We start from the raw sequence: 22963 nt of genomic DNA, 5'->3' as shown, positions 1-22963 counted from the left end.
CACTGCAATCTCACGGCACTGAACATTGAAATCCCCGAACCATATAACCGTACTTTTCCCATTTCCACACACTTCCCAACATATCAGGTGTTAGCCTTTTACAGGGGTTATAAAATTTATTATCTGTATTTTACTACTCTTTCCCCAAACTGCAACCACAACTGACTCATGAACATCGGGAGGTAAATCATGTACAGTACTTTCTACTTGAAGCCAAGCGCACGCATCATGTGTTGCGTCATGACGTATCAATTCACTTATTTTTACTTATTAACCCGTAAACAAACACAGAATGTTCAATCAACAACATATTTACAAGACATATTAAATACTCAACCCAGGCCATGCTCTGTTCTCACTGCTGCCGTCAGGAGCCTCGGGACCCACCCCACCAGGTTCAGGGATAGTTATTACCCCTCAACCATCAGGAAGGAGGTACAGGAGCCTCGGGACCCACCCCACCAGGTTCAGGGACAGTTATTACCCCTCAACCATCAGGAAGGAGGTACAGGAGTCTCAGGACCCACCCCGCCAGGTTCAGGGACAGTTATTACCCCTCAACCATCAGGAAGGAGGTACAGGAGCCTCGGGACCCACCTCACCAGGTTCAGGGACAGTTATTACCCCTCAACCATCAGGAAGGAGGTACAGAAGCCTCGGGACCCACCCCACCAGGTTCAGGGATAGTTATTGCCCCTCAACCATCAGGAAGGAGGTACAGGAGTCTCAGGACCCACACCACCAGGTTCAGGGACAGTTATTACCCTTCAACCATCAGGAAGGAGGTACAGGAGCCTCAGGACCCACCACACCAGGTTCAGGGACAGTTATTGCCCCTCGAATCAGGCTCCGGAACCAGGGGGGATAACTTCACTCGCCCCGTCACTGAACTGTTCTCACAACCGATGGACTCCTCATTTTCCAGGACTCTTCATCGCACGTTCTCGATATTTATTGCTTATTTATTTAGCCTTATTATTTATTTTTTATTTTGTATTTGCACACTGATTGTTCGTCCGTCCTCTTGGATGTAGTCTTTAATTGATTTTATTGTGTTTCTTGATGTACGCCCGCAAATGAATGAGTCTCAGGGTGGTACATGGCGGCGTGTATGTACTTTAATAACAAGTTTACTTTGAACTCTGACGCCCCGCCTAAATCCATCCCACGATGGGAGGGGCCTCGCCCTAACCCTGTCCCCACCGGCTGATGGGAGGGGCTCCGGTCCGGAAGCTGTGAACGCCGCTAAGACTGTACGTACACGAGCATCGAGTCCGATTCCTACCGCCCTCTGAGCCCGCAAGACCCCGGGCCGGGACTCCGTCTATCCGTAGAGTCGAGCTGGTGAGTGAGAGCGCTGGGAACAGCGAGACTCCGGCTCGCTGCCCGGAATGGGGGTGGGTGGGGGGAAGAGAGTTGCCTCTTGTCTCTCTGGGGCCCCCACACCACCTTTACTCAATGTTACTGCGTGGAGCGAAGAGGGACACATTCTGGGCTCTGAATACCTAGTCCTCCTGCCCCTAATCAACGTTGTTGCCAAACTTTGGAAAATCTGCCCAAAAGTGGAACAAGGTTAAAACTGGAGATGCCCTGGGACTGCAGAAGTGCCAGGGGTGGTGTTTTAAGAGACAACGTTTGACTCCCTTTAGTTTGGTTGAGACACGACTAGAGGAAACTTTTTTAAATCTGCCCCAGGGCTTTCTTGTAGCCTAGGAGACCAGCTGTGGGCCATTAGAATAAGGCTCTGCCCTCGTGGTCTAGTTCCACTTGCTTGTTTTATCCATTCTCCAGAACTTGGATTTAAGTTGTCTTCAGAGCTACTAGTTGGGAACTCACCGGAGGATATAGGATACAGCTTGCTCAATATGTAGGAGGAAGTTTTGGTTCATGCTGTAATGGATCCCAAGAGTGGGAAGTTGTAGAATGCCTGTAAGATGCCTTTTTAGAGCAGTTTGTGGTTGAGCCACTGCAGAGAAGGCAGTTCTGGATTAGGGGCTGTGTAATGAACCAGATTTCATTAGGAGCTTAAGGAAAGGAGCCCTTGGTGATCACAATATAGCAGAATTCACCCTGCGACTTGAGAAGGTGAAGCTAAAATCAGATGTACCAGTATTACAGTGGAGTAAAGGGAATTACTGAGGGATGAGAGAGGAGGTGGCCAGAATTGATTGGAAGGGAACACTAGCAAGGATAACAGCAGAACAGCGATGGCTAGAGATTCTGGGGGTATTTTGAAAGGAGCACAATAGATATCTCCCAAAGATGAAGTAGTTTTCTAAAGGAAGGATGAGGCAAATGTGGCTGACAAAGCTAATCAAAAACAGCTTAAAGCAATGGAGAAGGCACAGAATGGAGCAAAAATTAGTGGAAAGTTAAAGGATTGGGAAGCTTTTAAAAACCGACAGAAGACAAGTAAAAAGCCAGAAGAAGAGGGGAAAATGAAACACGAAGTTAAGCTAGCCATTAATATAAGAGGATACCAACAGTTGTTTCAGATATATGAAGAGTAAAACTGAGGCAAGAGTGGATAACAGACCACCAGATCGAAAGTGGTGCTGGGGAGATTTTAATGGAGGACATATGGCAGACAAATGGAATAAGTATTTTGTGTGTCTCTGTCGTCACTGTGGCAGACACCAGCACTATGCCCAAAGTTCAAGAGTGTCAGGGTCCAGAAGTGAGCGCACTTGCTAGTTCTGTGCCGAAGGTGCTTGGGAAGCTGAAGGTCGATAAGTCACCTGGACCAGATGGAGCACACCCCGGGGTTCTGAAAGAGATAGCTGAAGAGATTGTGGAGGCATTAGTCGTGATTGTTCAAGAATCACTAGAGTTTGGAATTGTTCTGGAGTACTGGAAAGTAGAAAGTATTATCTCACCCTTTAAGAAGAGAGGGCGGCTAAAGACAGGAAATTAGCCTGACATCACTGCTTGGGGAGATGTTGGAGTCTATTATTAAGGGTAAGCTATTGGGGTAATTGGAAGCACATGGTAGGCCCAAGTCAATACAGTTTCCTTAAGAGGAAATCTTGCCTGACTAATCTGTTTGAATTCTTTTAAGAAATAACAGGCAGGATAGACAGTGGAGAGTTGGTGGATGTTGTTTATGTGGATTTTCAGAAGGCCTTTAACAAGGTGCTTCACATGAGGGTGCTGAACAAGAACGGAGACTGTGATATTATAGAAAATATACTAGCAGGCATGGATGGACTGACTGGCAGGAGGCAAAGACTGAGAATAAAGGGGGCTGTTCTTGCATGGATGGACTGACTGGCAGGAGGCAAAGACTGAGAATAAAGGGGGCTGTTCTTGCATGGATTGGCTGACTGGCAGGAGGCAAAGACTGAGAATAAAGGGGGCTGTTCTTGCATGGACTGACTGACTGGCAGGAGGCAAAGACTGAGAATAAAGGGGGCTGTTCTTGCATGGATGGACTGACTGGCAGGAGGCAAAGACTGAGAATAAAGGGGGCTGTTCTTGCATGGATGGACTGACTGGCAGGAGGCAAAGACTGAGAATAAAGGGGGCTGTTCTTGCATGGACTGACTGACTGGCAGGAGGCAAAGACTGAGAATAAAGGGGGCTGTTCTTGCATGGACTGACTGACTGGCAGGAGGCAAAGACTGAGAATAAAGGGGGCTGTTCTTGCATGGACTGACTGACTGGCAGGAGGCAAAGACTGAGAATAAAGGGGGCTGTTCTTGCATGGATGCCAGTGACGAGTGGTGTTCCACGGGAGTTGTTGTTGGAATTGCTTTTTACATTATGTGTCAATGATTTAGATGACATAATTGATGTCTTTCTACCTAAATTTCCACGCGATACAAATAGGTGGAGGCGCAAGAGTCTGCGGAAGGACTTCGACAGATCAGGAAAATGGGCCAAGAAGTGGCAGATGGAATATAGTGTGGGGAAGTGTATGGTCACGCACTTTGGTAGAAGGAATAAAGATGTAGTCTGTTTTCCAACGAGTCAGAACTCAGTTGCATACACACACTTGGGAGTTCCCGTGCAGGATTCCCCAAAGGTTAACGCGCTACTTGAGTTAGTGATAGGAAGGCAAATACAATGTTAGCATTCATTTTGAGAAGAATAAAATACAAAATATAAAATACAAAATGTAATACCGACTCTTTGAGGCATTACTCAAACTGTACGTGGACTTTTGAGAGGAGATTTGGGTCCCTTGTCTAAGAAAGGTTGTGCTGGCATTGGAGAGGGTCCAGAGGAGGGCCATGAGAATGATCCCAGGAATGAAAGGGTTAACATATGAGGCTCTTGGCCTTTACTCGCCAGAGTTTAGAAGAACAAGGGTGCGTCTCATTGCAGCCCTTTGGGATATTGAAAGACCTAAGTAGAGTGGATGTTCGCTATAATGGGGGATCCAGGACCTAAGGGCCCGGCCTCAGAATAGAAGGACATCCCATTAGAACAGAGATGAAGAGGAATTCCTTTAGTCAGGGAGGGTTGTGAGTTTGTGGAATTCATTACCACAGACAGCTGTTGAGGCCAAGTGACTGCGTGTATTTAAAGCAGAAGTGGATCTATTCCTGATTAGTAAGGGTGTCAAAGGTTATGGGGAGAAGGCAGGAGAGTGGGGCTGAGAGGGAAATGGATCAGCCATGATGAAATGATGGAGCAGACTCAATGACATAATTCTTCTCATGCCCTACAGTCTTATAATAAACACAAGAAGAGCTTTTACCCTGGCATTCCTCCATTGAGGGATTTGGATCTCATTGGAGTCGATGTCATGGGTAGGCTGGTGCTTTCCCTCGAGTATTACTGGGGGAACAAAGAGAACCCATCTTTCTGTTTATCTTTCTTTTATCAGGCCACTAACAACCGTCTTGGACTCAGAAAGGACGTAGGAAATAGGAGTGGGAGGGGGATGTTTAGAGCTGCAGCCCTGCTTTACCATTCAGATCAATCATACCCCATTCCCCTACCTCTCCATGTTACAGTCGGCCCTCCTTATCCACGAGGGATTGGTTCCGGGACCCCTCGTGGATACCAAAATTCCCAGATGCTCAAGTCCCTTATTCAACCTGTCTCAATGCAGTGGATCTTAGGACCCAGTGGAACCCCAGACCTTATTTAACCTGTCTCAGTGTGGTGGACATTAGGACCTGGCGGTAGAGATCTGAATCCTCAGTGTTTTTGTTCACAAGTATAATCACGATCGCGATTGAAAATAAAGTGGAAATAATAAAGCGATTGGAAAGGGGTGAAACGCCATCAGTCATTGGAAAAGCGTTAGGCTACAGTCGGTCAACAATTGGAACAATTTTAATGGATAAAGTGAGAAAGTCCCTGCCCCGATGAAAGCTACAATTATTACTAAGCATCGCAGTGGATTAATTATTGGGTTTTGGGTTTTTGATCCTCATCTCAACCCGGCACAGTGGAGAGCATGCTCGATAGCGGTCTGTCACTGGATCAAACTCGGGAAGAAGTTCCCGAGCCCGGTGCTGAAACATACGTTCTTAGGTGTTTTATAGGCATAGAAAGGTAAAATATATACTATATACTAAGACAAACGTTTGACTAACTGACGCTAAATAATACCAGATGTACCTGTTCCAACTTACTGAGTAAGAGAACTTACGATTTTTTTCAATCCCGATCCACGATAACCCACGCACATCCTCCCATACACTTTAAATCATCTCTAGATTACTTATAATACCTAATACAATGTAAATGCTATGTAAAATAGTTGTTATACTGCATTGTTTAGGGAATAGTGACAAGAGAAAAAAGTCTGTACATGCTCAAACAACAAGTGCTGGAAGAGCACTTCCAGGTTTTCGTGATTCGCGGTTGGTTGAATTCGCGCATGCGGAATTCGTGGGTAAGGAGGGCCGACTGTACTCAATTCCTTTGGCATTGGGATCGATTGGTTTATTCACAGTGCAGAGCCACACCACCGCCAACCCACCAGTTCAACCCTTGCCTAACCATGGGACAACTTACATCGACCAATTAGCTTACTAACTGGTACATCTTTGGGCTTTGGGAGGAAACCAGAGCTCCCAGAGGAAACCCACACACTTCAGGGCGAGCACGTACAAACTCCTTGCAAGTGATGTTGGAACTGAAGTCTGACGCCCCAAGCTGTGATACCGTTCCACCAGACACTATTTTAATGTAGATGAGGCTTAGATTTCAGGCAAATGAGGGATGAGATTTGAATGAAGAGAGAATGCAAGTTAGTGTATAAATCTCTCAAAGCTAGTGGGCAGGTCCAGCCAGTGGTCATGGAGCAAATGGCATATTGGCCTTTATTGCAAAGGAGTTGGAGTTTACAAGTCAGGAAGTTTTGTTATAGTGCTACAAGGTGTTTGTGAGGCCATGCCTGGAATACAGTCACTGTTTTTGGTTTCCTTACCTAAGAAAGGATATGGAGGCAGTCCAACGGAGATTCATCAGGCCGATTCCTGGGATAAGAGAGTTGTACTACCAAGAGAGGCTTAGCAGCCTGTAATTTTGGAGTTCTGAAGAATGAGCAGTTGACCTTTTGGGCCAAGCCCTTCATCAGGACTGGAAAGAAAGGAGAGAGAAGTCAGAGTAACAAGATGGTGGGTGCAGGAAAACGAGTACAAGCTGGTAGATGATGGGTGCGGGGGAAGGTGGGTGGGGAGGGGAATAAAGTGAGAAGCTGGGACAGGTTGAAAAGGTAAAGGGCTAAAGAAGGATTGGACAGTGGAAGAAAGGGGTATCAGAGGGAGTCCTGATGAAGGGTCTCAGCCCAAAATGTCAACTGTTTATTTCCCTCCATAGGTACTGCCTGACTCCACCATTGTGTGTGTTATTTTGGTTTTACATACAGCTTGATTACAAACCTGCCTCGAGGGCTTGGGCTGCAGTGGATTTCCTGCCCTAACTGGACGTTATTCCACTGGGGGAGAACTTCACCGTCTTGCCCCTCATCAGCATTGTGTTCTTTAAGTGGTGATTTAACTGGCTGCTCTCTGTCGCTTTCCACCTTGAAACTGGAAGCAGTTTTTCTTAAAGAATAGAGTAACCCCATTTACAGTATGCCACGGCTTCACTGGGGCCTGCAATATAATTGTGATTTGTTCAGCAAACAGTCTAATTTAAGATTCTGTTTTCCCTCCCCTCTTGACTAGGCTCCTGGCCTTTTGAAGAAGTGGTTTACAACACCTGTGGCACTTGGCCAAGATGGTGGATGTGGTGCTGGTCGACTTCTCTGACGTTCCCTATGATTGCCTTCGCAAGTGCTTCTGTCAAGCAGTGGGTGTAATGAGCGAGCACGGTCTGTCGTCAAGAGCACAGGTGTTCTTGGTATCCAGCCAGAAGAATCCGAATATTGCAGACGCTGACATCAGGGGCTGCTTGTGCCAGTTCACGAAGGAGATGGCCGTGCCAAAGAGAAATCTAGAGGTCTTGGTAGGAAGCAGCTTTGCTGCCATACTGTATTCTATCAAGCAGAAGATTGATCAAGAGAGTCTTGATACCATTAAGGCCGTTGTGTCTGCTGAGAGGAAGAGCACACTGGAACTTTATATTGAGCAGCTTTTTACCATGGTTTACAAATTTTCATTTGAGACGTTTGTGATGGACGGCAAAGGGGAGGTAAAATTGCAGTTGCCTGCTCCTTCCATTGGGGAGCGCCCTCTCGCCTGTCAGCAAGCTGATGCCATCAGGAGGGACATCTGGAAGTTCATGGCACAGTTGGAAGGAATCATGGGGCCACTTGTGGTTCTCAAGTCTCTGCTGATATCAGGTATGCTTTGCAATAAAAGCAAGATATTGGAACGGAATTGCTGAGTGATGTTTCAGTGCCAGGTGATGGTGTGATCTTGTCGTGTGCACAAGTACTCGTATGCACAGGTGAATTTGACAGTGGCGAACTGGCAGATTTCCTGGGCCATTGGATGCTTCTGCTACTCATACCCCAATGGACATTTAATTCACTTCTTTTTCCAGTGAACCCAGTAAATTTAAAGAGAGTGAGGTAACAAGGCCCCTGTGAGTGTGTACGGAGTGTGGGAACTGGAAACCAGTTACTAAGATTTCCAAATCATTAGAAAGCTACTCCCATTTAGATAAGCAGGGCAGCTCTGTGAGGATCTTTTTTTTTGATTTCTCAAGTGCGTTCAATTCCATACAGCCCTCATTGCTGGGGGAAAAGCTCCGTTCAGTGCAGGTTGGCACTTCCATTGTATCCTGCAGAATGGACCTCTTAACTGATAGACCACAGGGCTGTGTGTCAGACACGGCTATAAGCAGCACTGGGGCCCCACAGTTCTGTATCGGCTCCCTTCCTGTTTACCCTGTATACCTCGAACTTTTGATACAACACTGAGTCACATCTTCTGCAGAAATTCTCTGATGACTCAGCAATAGTTGGGTGTATAAAGGGAGGATGGGAGGATGAAATACAGGGCCCTGGTGGAGGACTTTGTCAAACGGTGCAAGCTGATTCATTTGCAGCTCAACATCAATAAGACAAAGGAGATGGTGATGGACTTTAGGAAGACGTGGATGTGGTGAGGACCCACAAGAACCTGGGGGTGCACCTGGATGAGAAACTTGAGTGGAGCACCAATGCAGAGGCTGTGTACAAGAAGGGCCAGTCGCCTCTACTTCCTGAGGAGACTGGGGCCTTTTCTTGTATGTAGGCCTCTCTTTCACACGTTCTCCCAGTCTGTCGCCAGTACAATCTTCTATGTGGTGGTGTGCTGGGACAATGGCATCAACACGGGTGATGCCAACAGGCTCAATGAACTGATTAGAAAGGCTGGCTCTGTTATAGGGTCAAACTAGACACACTGGAGGCTGTGGTAAAACAAAGGGCTTTACAGAAAATCCTGGCAATTCTGGACAATGTCTCTCACCCTCTGCATGCCACCTTGGCTGAACAGAGGAGCAGTTTTAGTAACAGACTGAGACAATTGCGCTGCTCCAAAGAGTGGTATATGAGGTCATTCTTACCCTCGGCCTCCAGACTATGAGTCAATCTTTAGCGGAGGAAGTGATGCTCCCTCCCTGTTAGTGGTAACTTTTTTATTCTTCCTACTTCTAATATTTGTATATCTGTGCACTTGTAATGCTACTGTGACACTGTAATTTCCTTTGAGGTCAATGAAGTATCTTTCTATTTTCTCAGAGTGTCATCAGTATCAATTGTATATCGTGGAGTTGAGATCCTGATAACACGGAGCCTTCTGTTCTGAGATTGGTTTCGTATGTACTGTGGTACCCACAGGTCCGGCATTGTTGTTACACGTGGATGTTGGAAAGCCAGTGGCTATTGTGCTGGTGATGAATGGGGTACAAAATTAGGCTTGTCTGCAAACCCAGTCAGATGCCCTTTAGAACTGATGACTATCTGATAACCTGGAGCCTCTAGGTGATCCTCCATCGTTGGTGCCATTGATGGTGGTGGGGGGGGGGGGGTAATTGGGATATACCTACGGGCTAGGCTGAGAGGGCAAACTGTGGAAGGGGGGTAAATGACATCCCTCATCAGCCCTGGAAGTCTGACAGGTTTTTAAACTGATGCTCCAGCATTTGTCAAGCTGCTGAGATGTCTGGGGCTGCTTGCCTTCAGGCATGGAGTCTTTCTCGACCCACGTGGGAGGAGCCCAGCAGGCACATCGCCCATTCTCCTAAAACCTTTGGGAAGGTGAGAGTGAGATGCTGTGGTGTTTCAGGCACAGAGTGCTAATGAGGAGCAAGGTCCGGGGTGTAGACCTAGTGACAATGAGCGACTGGTGATGTATTCCCGAGTCAGAATGGAGGGGAAGCTGCAGATGCTGGTGTTTCCGAAGCACTGCTGTTGTTGTTGAGGTTATGGATTTGGGAGGCCCTGGGCGAGTATTTTGTAACTGGTTCACAGTGCAGCCACTGAGCACTGGTGCTCAAGGGGTTGAGTGGATAGGGGGTCAGTGACGTGGGCTGGATGATCTTGAGCTGATTGAGTGTCATTGGAGCTGTACTTATCCAGACAAGTTCTATCACACTCCCGACTCGTGCCTTGTCAATGGAGTTGCAATCCAGAATCATCAAGTAAAAGTATTATTACAGCGGGCTGTGCCTGCCAGACTGTTTCCATTGCAAATCAGTAAGTGCTGGCAGAATTATTATTATTACTCCCCATTACGCCACTGGTGTTTAGGGCAGCAATCGAGGTCTCTGTCTCTGGCAACATTCAGGACTTCCTCTCAATTTTCACTACTGTCAGACGTGCAAGTCCTGGGTGGAGACTCAGGAATACTGTCAGATGTGAAAGATTCTTCATTGTTATTTCTGTATCAATTTTGTTTTACTAGTCAAGATTGTTGGCCCTGAGCTGAACCCCCAACCTAGAGGACAGGTGGACCACTCTGAGTCTGACCTTTACCCTTTGACCTGTTTGGCATGGGGGACCCTACCAAGAGCCAAAGCATAAAGCCCTGACTCCAGCCAGCATAGCTCTCCGGGTCATCGAGGCACGCAAGCCTCCAAACCACGACAAGGTTGTGGGCCTCTTAGAGGAAGTGCAGGTAGAATGCAGCTTATAAATATCAGAGTGGGCAATGGGAAGCAAGATCTATTCACCTGAATTCCCCTTCTGAGCCTTATAGAAGTGAAGTATTGAAACAAATGCTTTTGGATGTTATTTATTACATTGTGATTAATTTTGTCTTCCAAAGCAACAGTGGTGAGTAAATTACAAACCTTGGTTAGTATTTCATTTGTCTTGGACAATGATCAATGCTCAGTCCTGTTCAAGCAGTCCCACGTTCCCAAACTGGTAAAGAAGCAAACTTTCCTTATCGCAGAAGTGAGGAGAGAGCTCGTGGTGATGCATGACAACGAAATGAGAACTGGGGGTCCCAGTCTATTTAGCCCTTTAGTCTGATCCACAGGTCCTGGCCAGATCAAGGCCTTAACTGCACTTTCCTGCCTTCTCCTTTAACTCATCCATACCCCAAGAACTCGTCTGCTTCGGCTCCCACAATTCCAGAACATTGCTGGCCCTTAGACAATACTTTCCTCATCATTCTCAATTTATCCTGAGACCCCCCCCCCCCCCCCATCTCCTTGTTCTAGATTCCTGGCCCAGGGGAATTATCTTCTGGGTACCCACCCTCTCAGTAAGTTCTAGCAACGCCTGCCAAATACAACTCGCTTGCACAAGAAAACTAAAATCCCTGTCAGAATTTAATCTTTTTCAATGAGCGGTTTGATTATTATTTGCATGTCATCAATGATTTACATTATTCATGCAGCACGTGACTGGGTGGTGTCAATTCTGCTGAAATTTCTGGGTCTACTTTAGTTTTCAAACATGAATGAGAGTCCGGGTAGCCCGTTCAGCCCCTTGAACCTGCTCCATCATTTGAGAAAGTCACTGCTAATCTGATTGTGACCTCAGCACCACGTTTAATTTAATGTTCTCTGGTAATTTTTCAAACCCCTCACTTTTAAATATTCAACGACCTTTCATCCTCAACCCTGTAGAGTTCCAAAGACTAATGATAGACAATAGACAATAGGTGCAGAAGTAGACCATTCGGCCCTTCGAGCCTGCACCGCCATTTTGAGATCATGGCTGATCAATTCCTATCAATACCCGGTTCCTGCCTTGTCCCCATATCCCTTGATTCCCCTATCCATAAGATACCTATCTAGCTCCTTCTTGAAAGCATCCAGAGAATTGGCCTCCACTACCTTCCGAGGCAGTGCATTCCAGACCCCCACAACTCTCTGGGAGAAGAAGTTTTTCCTTAACTCTGTCCTAAATGACCTACCCCTTATTCTCAAACCATGCCCTCTGGTACTGGACTCTCCCAGCATCTGGAACATATTTCCTGCCTCTATCTTGTCCAATCCCTTAATAGTCTTATATGTTTCAATCAGATCCCCTCTCAATCTCCTTAATTCCAGCGTGTACAAGCCCAGTCTCTCTAACCTCTCTGCGTAAGACAGTCCAGACATCCCAGGAATTAACCTCGTGAATCTACGCTGCACTTCCTCTGATCTGAGAGAGAAGATTTAATGTCAAGTGTCTTAAATTGGCACCCCTTTATCTTTAAACAGTAACCCTAGTTCTGGTTTTCCCAGTACAGGAAGCATCCTCTCTAGCCACGCTGTCAGCACCCCTCAAGATGCTGGATTTTTCAATGAAGTTTCCTCTCAATCTTGAAATGCCCAGCAGAAAAACAGCATTGCTTTAAGAAGGTGCTGCACCACCAGCTTCTCAACAGCATTTAGACATGGGCACTAGATCCTGGCCTTGAAGCCTAGATCCTGAAAAGGGATCAAATAAATGAGCAAATGTGGAGATCATCCTGGCTACTCGTGACACTTTCCCATGCCACCACAGGCAATGAACATCTCTTATTTCATCTCTCCTATTCTCATCACTCAGGCACCCCAACATTGCTTCCAGTTGAAGCAGTAATTCATCGGTTCTTAAGACCATAAGATGTAAAAGAAGAATTAGGCCATTTGGCCCATCTGATCTGCTTCACAATTCAATCATGGCTGATTTGTTTCCTTTTCTCGAGCCCATTCGCCCATAAAACTTTACCCCCACCCAATCAAGAACCTATCAATCTCTGTTAAATACACTTAATAACTTGAGCTCCACAGCCCTCTGTGGCAATGAATTCCACAGATCGACCTCCATCTGGGACATCTCTTTATTCCGACTCGTACCCTCTGACCCTAGACTCTCCTACTAATGGAAGCATTCCTTCCATTCTATTCAGGCCTTTTAGAATTTGAAGGTTTCAATAAAACACTTCCTCATCTTTCTGACTCCATCGAGTACAGGGTCAGAGCCATCAAATATTCTTCACTCTTTCATTCCTTGGATTGTTCCTGTGACCCTCTTCAGGACCAGCACATCTTTCTGTTGACATGGTGAGCAAAATATAGCACTTCTTCCAATTTACTATACTGAGCTCAATTTCACAAAGTGATCTCCTTTACTTTGGAGCAGAAAACACAGGTTGGGTGATAGTTTTCCAGAACACCTACATTCAATCTTTCAGTTACCTGTTCCTTTAATTCTCCATCCCATTCCCACTCTAATCTGTGCCTTTGGCCTTTTGTAGACAGCACTGTGTGGTTACCTGGACTAGCATGGTCAGCAGCAGGTCACAGATATTCCCCTTGTTCTCTCCACCGCTCTCCCTTTCTTGTCCTCCCCCCATTCCAGTTCTGAAGAAGGGTGATGGACTGCTTCTCCTTCCACGTACTCCACCTGGCCTACTGCGTGCTTACACAAATTCCGGTTGTATCATCTGGTGTTCTCTGTTTCACCGACCTTGTTTGGTCGGTGAATGTACTTCCATTTCCTTCATCCAGGTCACATGCATAAACCATAATAAGGTGAGGCCCTGGAACTAACTCCTGTGACATTCATTGCATTTTGCCAATGAGAAAAAGCTCTATGTACTTCTACTGTTTGTCCCTGTTGGCCAGCCAATCATTTCTCCATGCCACCGCAAGCATTTATATTCCACAGTCATATTTCAAGAAGGCACCATATCTTTCACCTAATTTTACTAAAAAAGTATGAATAGGGGCTGGTCGCTCGATGTCTCATCCTGCCCTGCTACTCCGTATGCTCAAGAATAACCTGTGCTGGGCCTCATCTCCTCTTCCGTTTCAGAGGAAGTATCCTCCTTCATATCTCCCCTGGCAAACCTTCTGAGCATTTTCAAATCGTCCTGCTAAATTCCACAGATACAAAACATCACCTGAAAGTTAAGTTTATTGTCAGATATCAGCAGGAAGATAGTCTCCGAGTTGAATACTGCATACATAATTTGATAATAAATGTACTATGATCCTTTGAGATGCTTGTAAGCACAAGTGAAATGAAAGACTTGCAGCGGCATCAGATAGGCAGCATTCACTGAAAAAAATCTTAAATAATTTTTACAAGAATATTGTTGAGTCTATCATTGGGTCGAAAGATGGAGCCATCGTTTCAGGAAACAGGAATTTTCTTTGCACTCTCTACCTGGGGCCCACGGACCCTCGGTTAATGGTAGGGGTCCATGGCATAGAAACGTTTGGAAACCCCTGGTCCACAGAACAGTGGGTCTTCCTTTAGGTACAGAAAACGCAATGACACGCTGTGTTGTAGGTGTGAGCTCATGACTGCAGTCAGATTTTCTCTAGTCCTCTACTCAAACCCTCCTGCAGTGAAGGCTAACATACTGCTTGCCTTCCTGATTGCTTGTTATACTAACAGCTTAAATGTTTCTAACGTTCAGATGCAGAGATGAGAGCAGAGTTAGTATAGATTGGTTCTTGATGGACATAGAGGGCTGAGGGTCTGTTTCTGTGCTGTGTGACTATAAATATCAGGCATTGTAGAATCCAGCGTCACCCCAACATTTTTCACTTGAGAGTAATGATAAGGTTCAGGTATGTATTACAAGCCATCCCTGGGTTACAAATGGGTTCCATTTTTACAGCTGTCCTTAAGCCACAAAATACATAAGATCACTTGAAACAGTAACCCTACTTCCGCACTACTGTACTGGGTGGTATTGATGAGGGCCTGGTATAGCATTTATGTAGTGTCTTCCCTGCCTAGTCATGATAGTGCAGAATCAGTGTAACCCACTTTCAAAAGCTGGTTTCATTGGGCTTGAGTCAACAGTGGATATTACATTTGTCTCGTAGAATATCAGCGGAAGTGATAGCTTGCAAATTTCCAAAGCAACTCTCTGAAGTGGCTTCCTGCACTGTAATCTTAAGAGACAACAGTCTCTGGTTACAGTGGAGCGGTTACGTGTCAACAGGTTTTCTTTCCTAAGACTGGCTCTCATTTAGTTTATGAGCTTAATTGTGTGTGCAGAGTGTTTATAAGAAGGGCGTTTGTAACCTGGGGAAGGTCTGTATTTTGTTTCCAAAAGTATTTTTTTTAATTAAACAGATTTATTTCTACATGGCTTCACCACCCGAAATGGTGGCATATCTTACTTACCGGGTATGAGTTCCTTAAACCTCTTCAGCAGCTTGAAGCGAAGGGACCCAGTGGCTGTGGTGAATGAAAATATCCAGCGCTTGGCCCGGAACGCAGGCTTTAACGCACAGACCTTCTACCTCGCCAAGGTAAGGTATTTACCTTTACCTTCCTGGGCTGCGTCCTGCCAGTCAATGTGCTCCCTCAGTACTAGTGTAAACAGAGGTGGAAGACTAGTGTTAACAGGTGGGCATTTTAGTCGGACATCAGTGAAACAGCCCTTCAGCTCATTGTCTACCATTTACGCTCATCCTCACCTGCCCAACAACTCCCCTCAGATTTTTCCACTCACTAGTGCTCATTTACAGTGGTCTATTAACCACATGTCTTTGGCTTGAGGGGTGAAATTGGAGTGCCACACAGAAGCAGTGAAGGTTGGGGTTTAACCTGCCTCACTGGAGGTGTGAGATGGCTACCCAGGACACTCGGTCACTGAGTACAGCCAGCGTGGTGACGGATCAACTTTTGTTCCCTCGGGGAAATCGGGAGACTGCGCGAGGAAGTAGGCGAGATAGAGGATCACCATAGAAGAATGGAACAGCCGTGCGGGACAAAATACCCCTTTTCTATTTTGTGTGTCTTCAATCTCCGCCAGAACTCGCTGTCTGGAAGGATGTTGAAGGCAGAATCCCTTGCTGCACAGTTACTTACAACAGACTGAAAACAGTGGAAACAACACAACAGCATGCTCAGGATGGGCCAAATGGCCTCCAATACAAGGTAGAACAAGGATAATGTGCTTCTTGCTGGAAGTTAAGCAGCATTATACCTCTGAAACATCCCAACACTTGATGAAAATGTTAGCAGACACGCTGTGTGTGCATTATGGCATGCAAGAAGTTAGGGCCGGTGACTAAAACCTTATTCAAAGCGATAGGTGTCTTCAAGATGAGAGTGCAGTTGGCACAAGGCAAGACCAACAAATCAGCTTTTATTGCACCTACCTTAGTCCCAATAAGTCAAATATAACAGGTCCCATCAGGTAAACAATGTAGTAGGTTGATTAATGTGAAGGCAGATCAATTTTATCAAAGCAGTAACCAGCCAAGTAAGCCAGACGCAGCTCTGTATTGATATTAGCTGATATTTCCTGCAACGAGTTCGAGTCCCCATTATCACCAGTGCATTACGTAGGTGTTTGGGAAATGGTGAGTTGTTTTCTGTGGTTACGGCTGTCTGTGAATGCCCCGGTACAGGTGAGCCATGGCAACACCGTCTGGACCGTTGGGAAGAATGAACCCCAAAGCTACGATGGGATTGTGACCAACCAGAAAGGCATCACCATAGCAGCGCCGGGAGCCGACTGCATCCCTCTCCTGTTTGCAGACCCCGTCCAACAAGTGTGTGGAGCCGCACACGCAGGTAATGTTAGACTTGCTTCCCATTTATTTCAGGATAGATCACTCGTCCCTCAACCCTGCTCTACTGTTAACACGGATATGATTGTAACCCGACTGGTTTACACCCCGTGCCCAACCCAGTGACTCCTTTCTCCGCCAGAATTTCTCAAGACATATGTCTGATTATAACCTCGGCCTTTCTCCCCTCCACCCCTGACTAGAAATGTGTTGGGGAGTCTTGGTGCCTTGACAGCAACCTTTCCTTCAATATCAGCAAGATACCAGAGCTGCTCAGTGACCTCAGGAAGGGGGTTGGTTCACATCAGTAGTGCTGAGGTGGAGAGGGTTGAGTCCTTCATCTTCCCAGGAGTGGCCTGGCATGGCCCAACCTTGACCAGGAGAGCACAGCAGAGCCTCTACTTCCTCAGGAGGCTAAATACATTTGACATGCTCCCTCTGACTCACAGAAATTTCTCTAGCTGCACCACAAAAAACGTCCCATCGAGACACCTCACAGTTTGGTATGGCAACTACTCTGCTCCGGACAACACAGGAACTGTGGAGAGTGATGGGCGTAGTTCATAACCTCCTCCCCACAGACTCGCATCCACACATTTCACTGCCCTGGTAACCCCACCCACCACGGGCATTTTCCCTTCCACCCCTCCCCCCTCACAGTGGGCCGATTGGCTCGAGGACAGCTTTATAAGACTATCGAACACTCCCCGGTCTGATGAGTTGGACTGACGACCTCTCAATCTACCTTGTTATGGCCTTGCGCCTATTGTCTACACACACTGCTCTGATTCTAAAACTTGCCTTTTATTTGTTATTTTCCCTTGCTCAGTTGAATTATGAGCTGTGTGGACGACATGGAACGGAAAGTTTTTCCACTGTACTTCAGTACGTGTGACAATGATAAACCAATTTAAAATGTCCGAAGATCCTTCCAACACCCTCTCAGAGAGTTTCATTCTGAAGACAAAAAAACTGCTTCAACTTTGTAAAAGAGCAAGTCCTTGTTCGTAGTCAGGAACCTCTAGATCTAGATTCTCACACAAGAGGAAACATCCTCTCTACATTCATCCTTTGAAAGCCCCTCAGGATCCCTTCTCTTCTAATGACTGTCGATACAAGCTTAGCCCATCTGACTTTTCTCCATCCAGGTATTCTGATAAACTGGGAGGGGCTTTAAGTGCAGTAACATCCTTCCTGTGGTAAGGAGATCAACACTGGACACAGTACTCCAGACGTGGTCTTGCAGCAGCTCTACAGCTGACTTTGTCAGCTTTTCTAATTGCTGTATCTAATCGGATTCAGACACCTGATCCCTCTATCTTTTAGAACTCTGCATGTTTAAATGTTTTATCTTTCCTGTTAAGATGGATGATTTCGTTTTCTCCCCCAAGCGAAGCTCCATCCCTGCTCGACTTTCCATCGGTTTTAGCGGCAGGAGCTGGCTCCACGGCTCAGGGTTCACACAGCGCCATTCCCCCCCACTTTCTAATGGCCCTCCCTGAGGAGGGTCACTAGGCAGGAGCTGGCTCCACGGCTCAGGGTTCACACAGCGCCATTCCCCCCCACTTTCTAATGGCCCTCCCTGAGGAGTCACTAGGCAGGAGCTGGCTCCACGGCTCAGGGTTCACACAGCGCCATTCCCCGCCACTTTCTAATGGCCCTCCCTGAGGAGTCACTAGGCAGGAGCTGGCTCCACGGCTCAGGGTTCACACAGCGCCATTCCCCCCCACTTTCTAATGGCCCTCCCTGAGGAGTCACTAGGCAGGAGCTGGCTCCACGGCTCAGGGTTCACACAGCGCCATTCCCCGCCACTTTCTAATGGCCCTCCCTGAGGAGTCACTAGGCAGGAGCTGGCTCCACGGCTCAGGGTTCACACAGCGCCATTCCCCCCCACTTTCTAATGGCCCTCCCTGAGGAGGGTCACTAGGCAGGAGCTGGCTCCACGGCTCAGGGTTCACACAGCGCCATTCCCCCCCCACTTTCTAATGGCCCTCCCTGAGGAGTCACTAGGCAGGAGCTGGCTCCACGGCTCAGGGTTCACACAGCGCCATTCCCCCCCACTTTCTAATGGCCCTCCCTGAGGAGTCACTAGGCAGGAGCTGGCTCCACGGCTCAGGGTTCACACAGCGCCATTCCCCCTCACTTTCTAATGGCCCTCCCTGAGGAGTCACTAGGCAGGTGTAATACTTAATGGAGAGTAAGCCCAATTGTTTCATTATTACTTTCGTGGGGGGGGGGGGGGGGGTGGTCCCTATGAAGATAGTTTTACCTGATAGTTTGTTGAAATAGCTGATAAAGTGTATGGTGAAGGAGAGGCCATTTGGCCCGTCGTGTGTGTGCTGGTGGGTTGCTCCCACTTCCTGGTTCAAAGTCATTAAGTTGAATTTATTGTCATGCATACAGTGTAAGTGTGTGCAGGTGCAATATAAATCTTGCCTGCAGCAGCATCATATCAACATCTAGGCAGCATTCTCAAGAAAAACATAAATTAAACCGAAAATTGTATACAGTTTTTGCAAGAAGGAATACAGGTGTAACAGTCCATTTTGGTGATTTAAGTCATGAAGACACACAGGCTGTAAATAGGCCTTTTGACCCACCTGTCTGTACTAATTGTGGTGCCCAGCAAGCCAGTGATTGGCCCATATTCCCTCAAACCTTTCCTAACCGCATCCCTGTGCAGTGCCTTTTCAATGTTGTTAAGGAACCTGGCTGGACCACTAACAGCTAATCCCATTTACGCCATCAGGCTCAATAAACTGATTAGAAAGGCTGGCTCTGTTATAGGAGTCAAACTGGACACACTGGAGGCTGTGGTAGAACAAAGGACCCTATGGAACATCCTGGCAAATCTGGACAATGTCTCTCACCCTCTGCATGCCACCTTGGCTGAACAGAGGAGCACTTTTAGTAATAGACTGAGACAGCTACACTGCTCCAAAGAGTGGTATATGAGGTCATTCTTACCCTCTGCCACTAAGCTTTATAATGAGTCAACCTATAGCCAGGAAAGTGATGACCCCTCCTCTTAGACTGAGGTAACTTATTTTTTATTCTTTCTACTTCTCTTCTAATGTTTGTATACCTGTGCACTGGTAATGCTACTGTGCCACTGTAATTTCCTTTGGGATTAGTACAGTAACCAACCAACCTCCCTCCCTCCCTCAAACTATAGATTTTCCCTGGGGAGAGTACAACGTACTTTCACCCTATCTATGCTCCTCATTCTATACATCTCTGTAAAGTTATCTTGGGTGGTCGGGTGGAGATGTGTCTCTTCGAAAGGAGATGTAAGGTGCTCCGCTTGCCTGCTTGCCCATGGCACCTCCGTAGCGCCCCCCCACCCCCACCCCCCGATCGTATAGTCCTGGGGGCAGCTGGTGCAAATCCCCTGGTGATGTGACCACTGACAATCTCTGAAGAGTGTGGCTGGTGTCACCTGTCCTCTAAACACACTACCCAGAAGATAATGGCAAACCACTGCTGTAGAAAAATTTGTCAAGAACAGTCATAGTAAGATAATAAAGTTACCCCTCAGTCTTACCCCTCAATAAAGCCCTAGGTTGCCCATGAATCCTCCTAAATCTTCTCTGTACTCTTTCCTGTTTAATAATATCTTTCCTATGACATGGTGACCTCCAAGTGCGGTCTCAGCAGCGTCTGTACAACTGGAACTGCTGCAAACTGTCCCCGCTCTTGTACTCAGTCAACGTTAAAGGTGCTTATGCCGGTTTCCGTGGCGTGAAGTGACTGAGAGTATGAGACTCACGGACGCCAGTCTATCGCGAGGTTAACCCCCAGCGTTTTGCTGGTACCCATTTTCAGCTGGGTGGACTGTGATTAAGTGCCTTAAGACACAACACGCTGCCTCGGCTGGGAATCGAACTCACGACCTTCAGATCGCTAGTCCAACGCCTTAACCACTTGTACTCAGTGGAGTAGATCATTGTTTGGAATGTGCTGAGCGTTTCTGCCTTCAGACATTCGGTGGAATGAGTCAGCGAAGCAGCGTGCAATGCACCAAGGTAACGACCTAGTGCCTTTCCGGTATCCAGGGAAGTTGATGCATCAGGATGCCATTGTATCTCACCCCCCCCTTTAGTTTGTACCTGACCGGGGCATGCAGCCAGCTTCTCAGCATTCCCCTCTCTAACATTGATGACCATACTGAAGCCCCAAAATCTCCTGAACTGATTCGAGAAATAAAACTTCCAGAGATCTGTAGGATGACTCGGGGTTTATTTTTCAAGGCAGGTTTGCAGGAGGGTACAGAACTTGCGTAGAAACAAGACCTCCGGCCCAACTGGTCCATGTTGACCGAAGTTCCCACCTGAGCTGGTCCCATTTTGCCCGTGTCTCTGTAACCTTTCTCAACATTACCTGTCTGAATGCCCTGAAAATGTTGTTAATGGATCTGCCTCAGCCGGTTCCTATGGCAGCTTGTCCCACGTATTGACCGCCCTCTTGGTGGAAGAGTTGCTCTCAGTTCAATCTCTCCTCTCGCTAAATCTGAGCCTTCTAGTTCTTGATTCCTGGAATGCAGGAAAGAGACACTTTGCCTCTGTCCCTCATGATTTTATTCATCTCTCTGAAACAGGTTCCTGTCCTGGGGTCCATGGCACAGAAAAGATTAGGAGCCTGTGCTCCGAGGTCGCTTCTCATTCCCCTTCAGTCCAGTGAGAAAAGCCCCAGCTTGCCCTCTCTCTCTCTCCATACAACTCGAATCCTGCGTCTCAAGTGCTGGCGGAAACCTTTTACGTCCCGTCAGCGCTCTTTCCAGCTTAATATCATCATTCCTAGAGCAAGGTGACCAAAGCTGAACATAATCTTCCCAATATTCCGAAAGGGTTCTGTCCTCCCCTCCCCTCCACCGTGGCACCCCTCGTTCCTCTGTCACAAGTACAGGGCTTTGTTCCTGGTTCTCTGCTCCTCCGATGGCTCCTTCCACGATTGCCTGGTCCCTCCTCGGCCGCTCTCCCCACCCCTCGCAGCAACACCAACCCTCCGCTCACCCAACTCCAAGTATCACGCTCCCTCGCTGTGCCCCACCTGCTGAGATTCCGCATGACGGTGTCCACTGTCCCTCCCCCAGGATGGAAGGGCACGCTGGCGGGGGTCGCCACGGCCACGGTGGACACGATGGTGGCTGAGTTTGGTAGCAGCGTGAAGGACGTGCGGGTGGTGCTGGGCCCCTCGGTGGGGCGCTGCTGCTTCAAACTCCATCAGGAGGCAGCCCGAGACTTTGCGGCCATCGACCCTGGGTGTGTGGAAGATGCCAGTGCTGCCCGGTCACACGTTGACCTCAGGCGAGCCAGCAGGTGAGTGTACAGCATCAGTGTTCTTCACATACGCTCGGGTCAATTAGGACACGTCTGACAGTTACCAGACAGAATCCAACAACACAGAAGAGGCCCTTCGATCCATCAGATGCGTGCTGGCCTTCAACTGTCTTTTCATCAGTTCTCTCGCCAGGTACCAAGTCTCGCTTACACACACTAGGAGCAGTTTACCAAACAACCCACGTGACTTAGGGATGATAGAGGAAACGGGAGCAACTAGAGAGACCAACATAGTCACAGGGAAACTGTGTAAACCCCACACTGACTGTGATGGAGATCGGGGAGACTGTGTAAACCCCACACTGACCGTGCTGGAGATCGGGGAGACTGTGTAAACCCCACACTGACCGTGCTGGAGAACAGAGTCACGGGGAGACTGTGTAAACCCCACACTGACCGTGCTGGAGAACAGAGTCACGGGGAGACTGTGTAAACCCCACACTGACCGTGCTGGATATCGGGGAGAGTGTGTGAACCCCACACTGACCGTGCAGGAGATCGGGGTCACGGGGAGACAGTAAACCCCACACTGACCGTGCTGGAGATCAGGGAGACAGTAAACCCCACACTGACCGTGCTGGAGATCGGGGAGACTGTTTAAACCCCACAATGACCGTACTGGAGATCGGGGTCACGGGGAGACTGTGTAAACCCCACACTGACCGTGATGGAGATCAGGGTCATGGGGAGACTGTGTAAACCCCACACTGACCGTGCTGGAGATCGGGGTCACGAGGAGACTGTGTAAACCCCACACTGACCATGCTGGAGATCGGGGTCACGGGGAGACTGTGTAAACCCCACACTGACCGTGCTGGAGATCGGGGTCACGGGGAGACTGTGTAAACCCCACACTGACCATGCTGGAGATCGGGGAGACTGTGTAAACCCCACACTGACCGTGCTGGAGAACAGAGTCACGGGGAGACTGTGTAAACCACACACTGACCGTGCTGGAGAACAGAGTCACGGGGAGACTGTGTAAACCCCACACTGACCGTGCTGGAGATCGGGGAGACTGTGTAAACCCCACACTGACCGTGCTGGAGATCGGGGAGACTGTGTAAACCCCACACTGACTGTGCTGGAGATCGAGGAGACTGTGTAAACCCCACACTGACCGTGCTGGATATCGGGGAGAGTGTGTGAACCCCACACTGACCGTGCAGGAGATCGGGGTCACGGGGAGACAGTAAACCCCACACTGACCGTGCTGGAGATCGGGGAGACTGTTTAAACCCCACAATGACCGTACTGGAGATCGG

At 47.8% G+C, this 22963-nt stretch overlaps 1 protein-coding gene across 5 annotated transcripts in view; it reads left to right on the top strand.

Moving 5' to 3' along the window:
- Positions 1-1211: 1211 nt before the first annotated feature.
- Positions 1212-22963, top strand: part of lacc1 (laccase (multicopper oxidoreductase) domain containing 1) — a 37154-nt gene continuing 15402 nt past the window's right edge. For all 5 annotated transcript variants that reach the window (XR_012098976.1, XR_012098977.1, XM_073045984.1 and 2 more), the window contains exons 1-5: positions 1212-1344; positions 7131-7747; positions 14912-15090; positions 16198-16363; positions 21452-21677. Coding sequence is in view for 3 of the 5 variants with exons in the window: in XM_073045984.1 (XP_072902085.1) it covers positions 7183-7747; positions 14912-15090; positions 16198-16363; positions 21452-21677 (1136 nt within the window). In the remaining 2 variants the exon portion in view is untranslated. The remainder of the gene's footprint in view (positions 1345-7130; positions 7748-14911; positions 15091-16197; positions 16364-21451; positions 21678-22963) is intronic.

This window comes from Hemitrygon akajei, chromosome 5 (assembly GCF_048418815.1).
Source record: "Hemitrygon akajei chromosome 5, sHemAka1.3, whole genome shotgun sequence".
In the NCBI taxonomy this organism is placed as follows: domain Eukaryota; kingdom Metazoa; phylum Chordata; class Chondrichthyes; order Myliobatiformes; family Dasyatidae; genus Hemitrygon; species Hemitrygon akajei.
The sequence above is the reverse complement of the archived record's forward strand: the minus strand, read 5'-3'. Positions and strand labels throughout refer to the sequence as shown.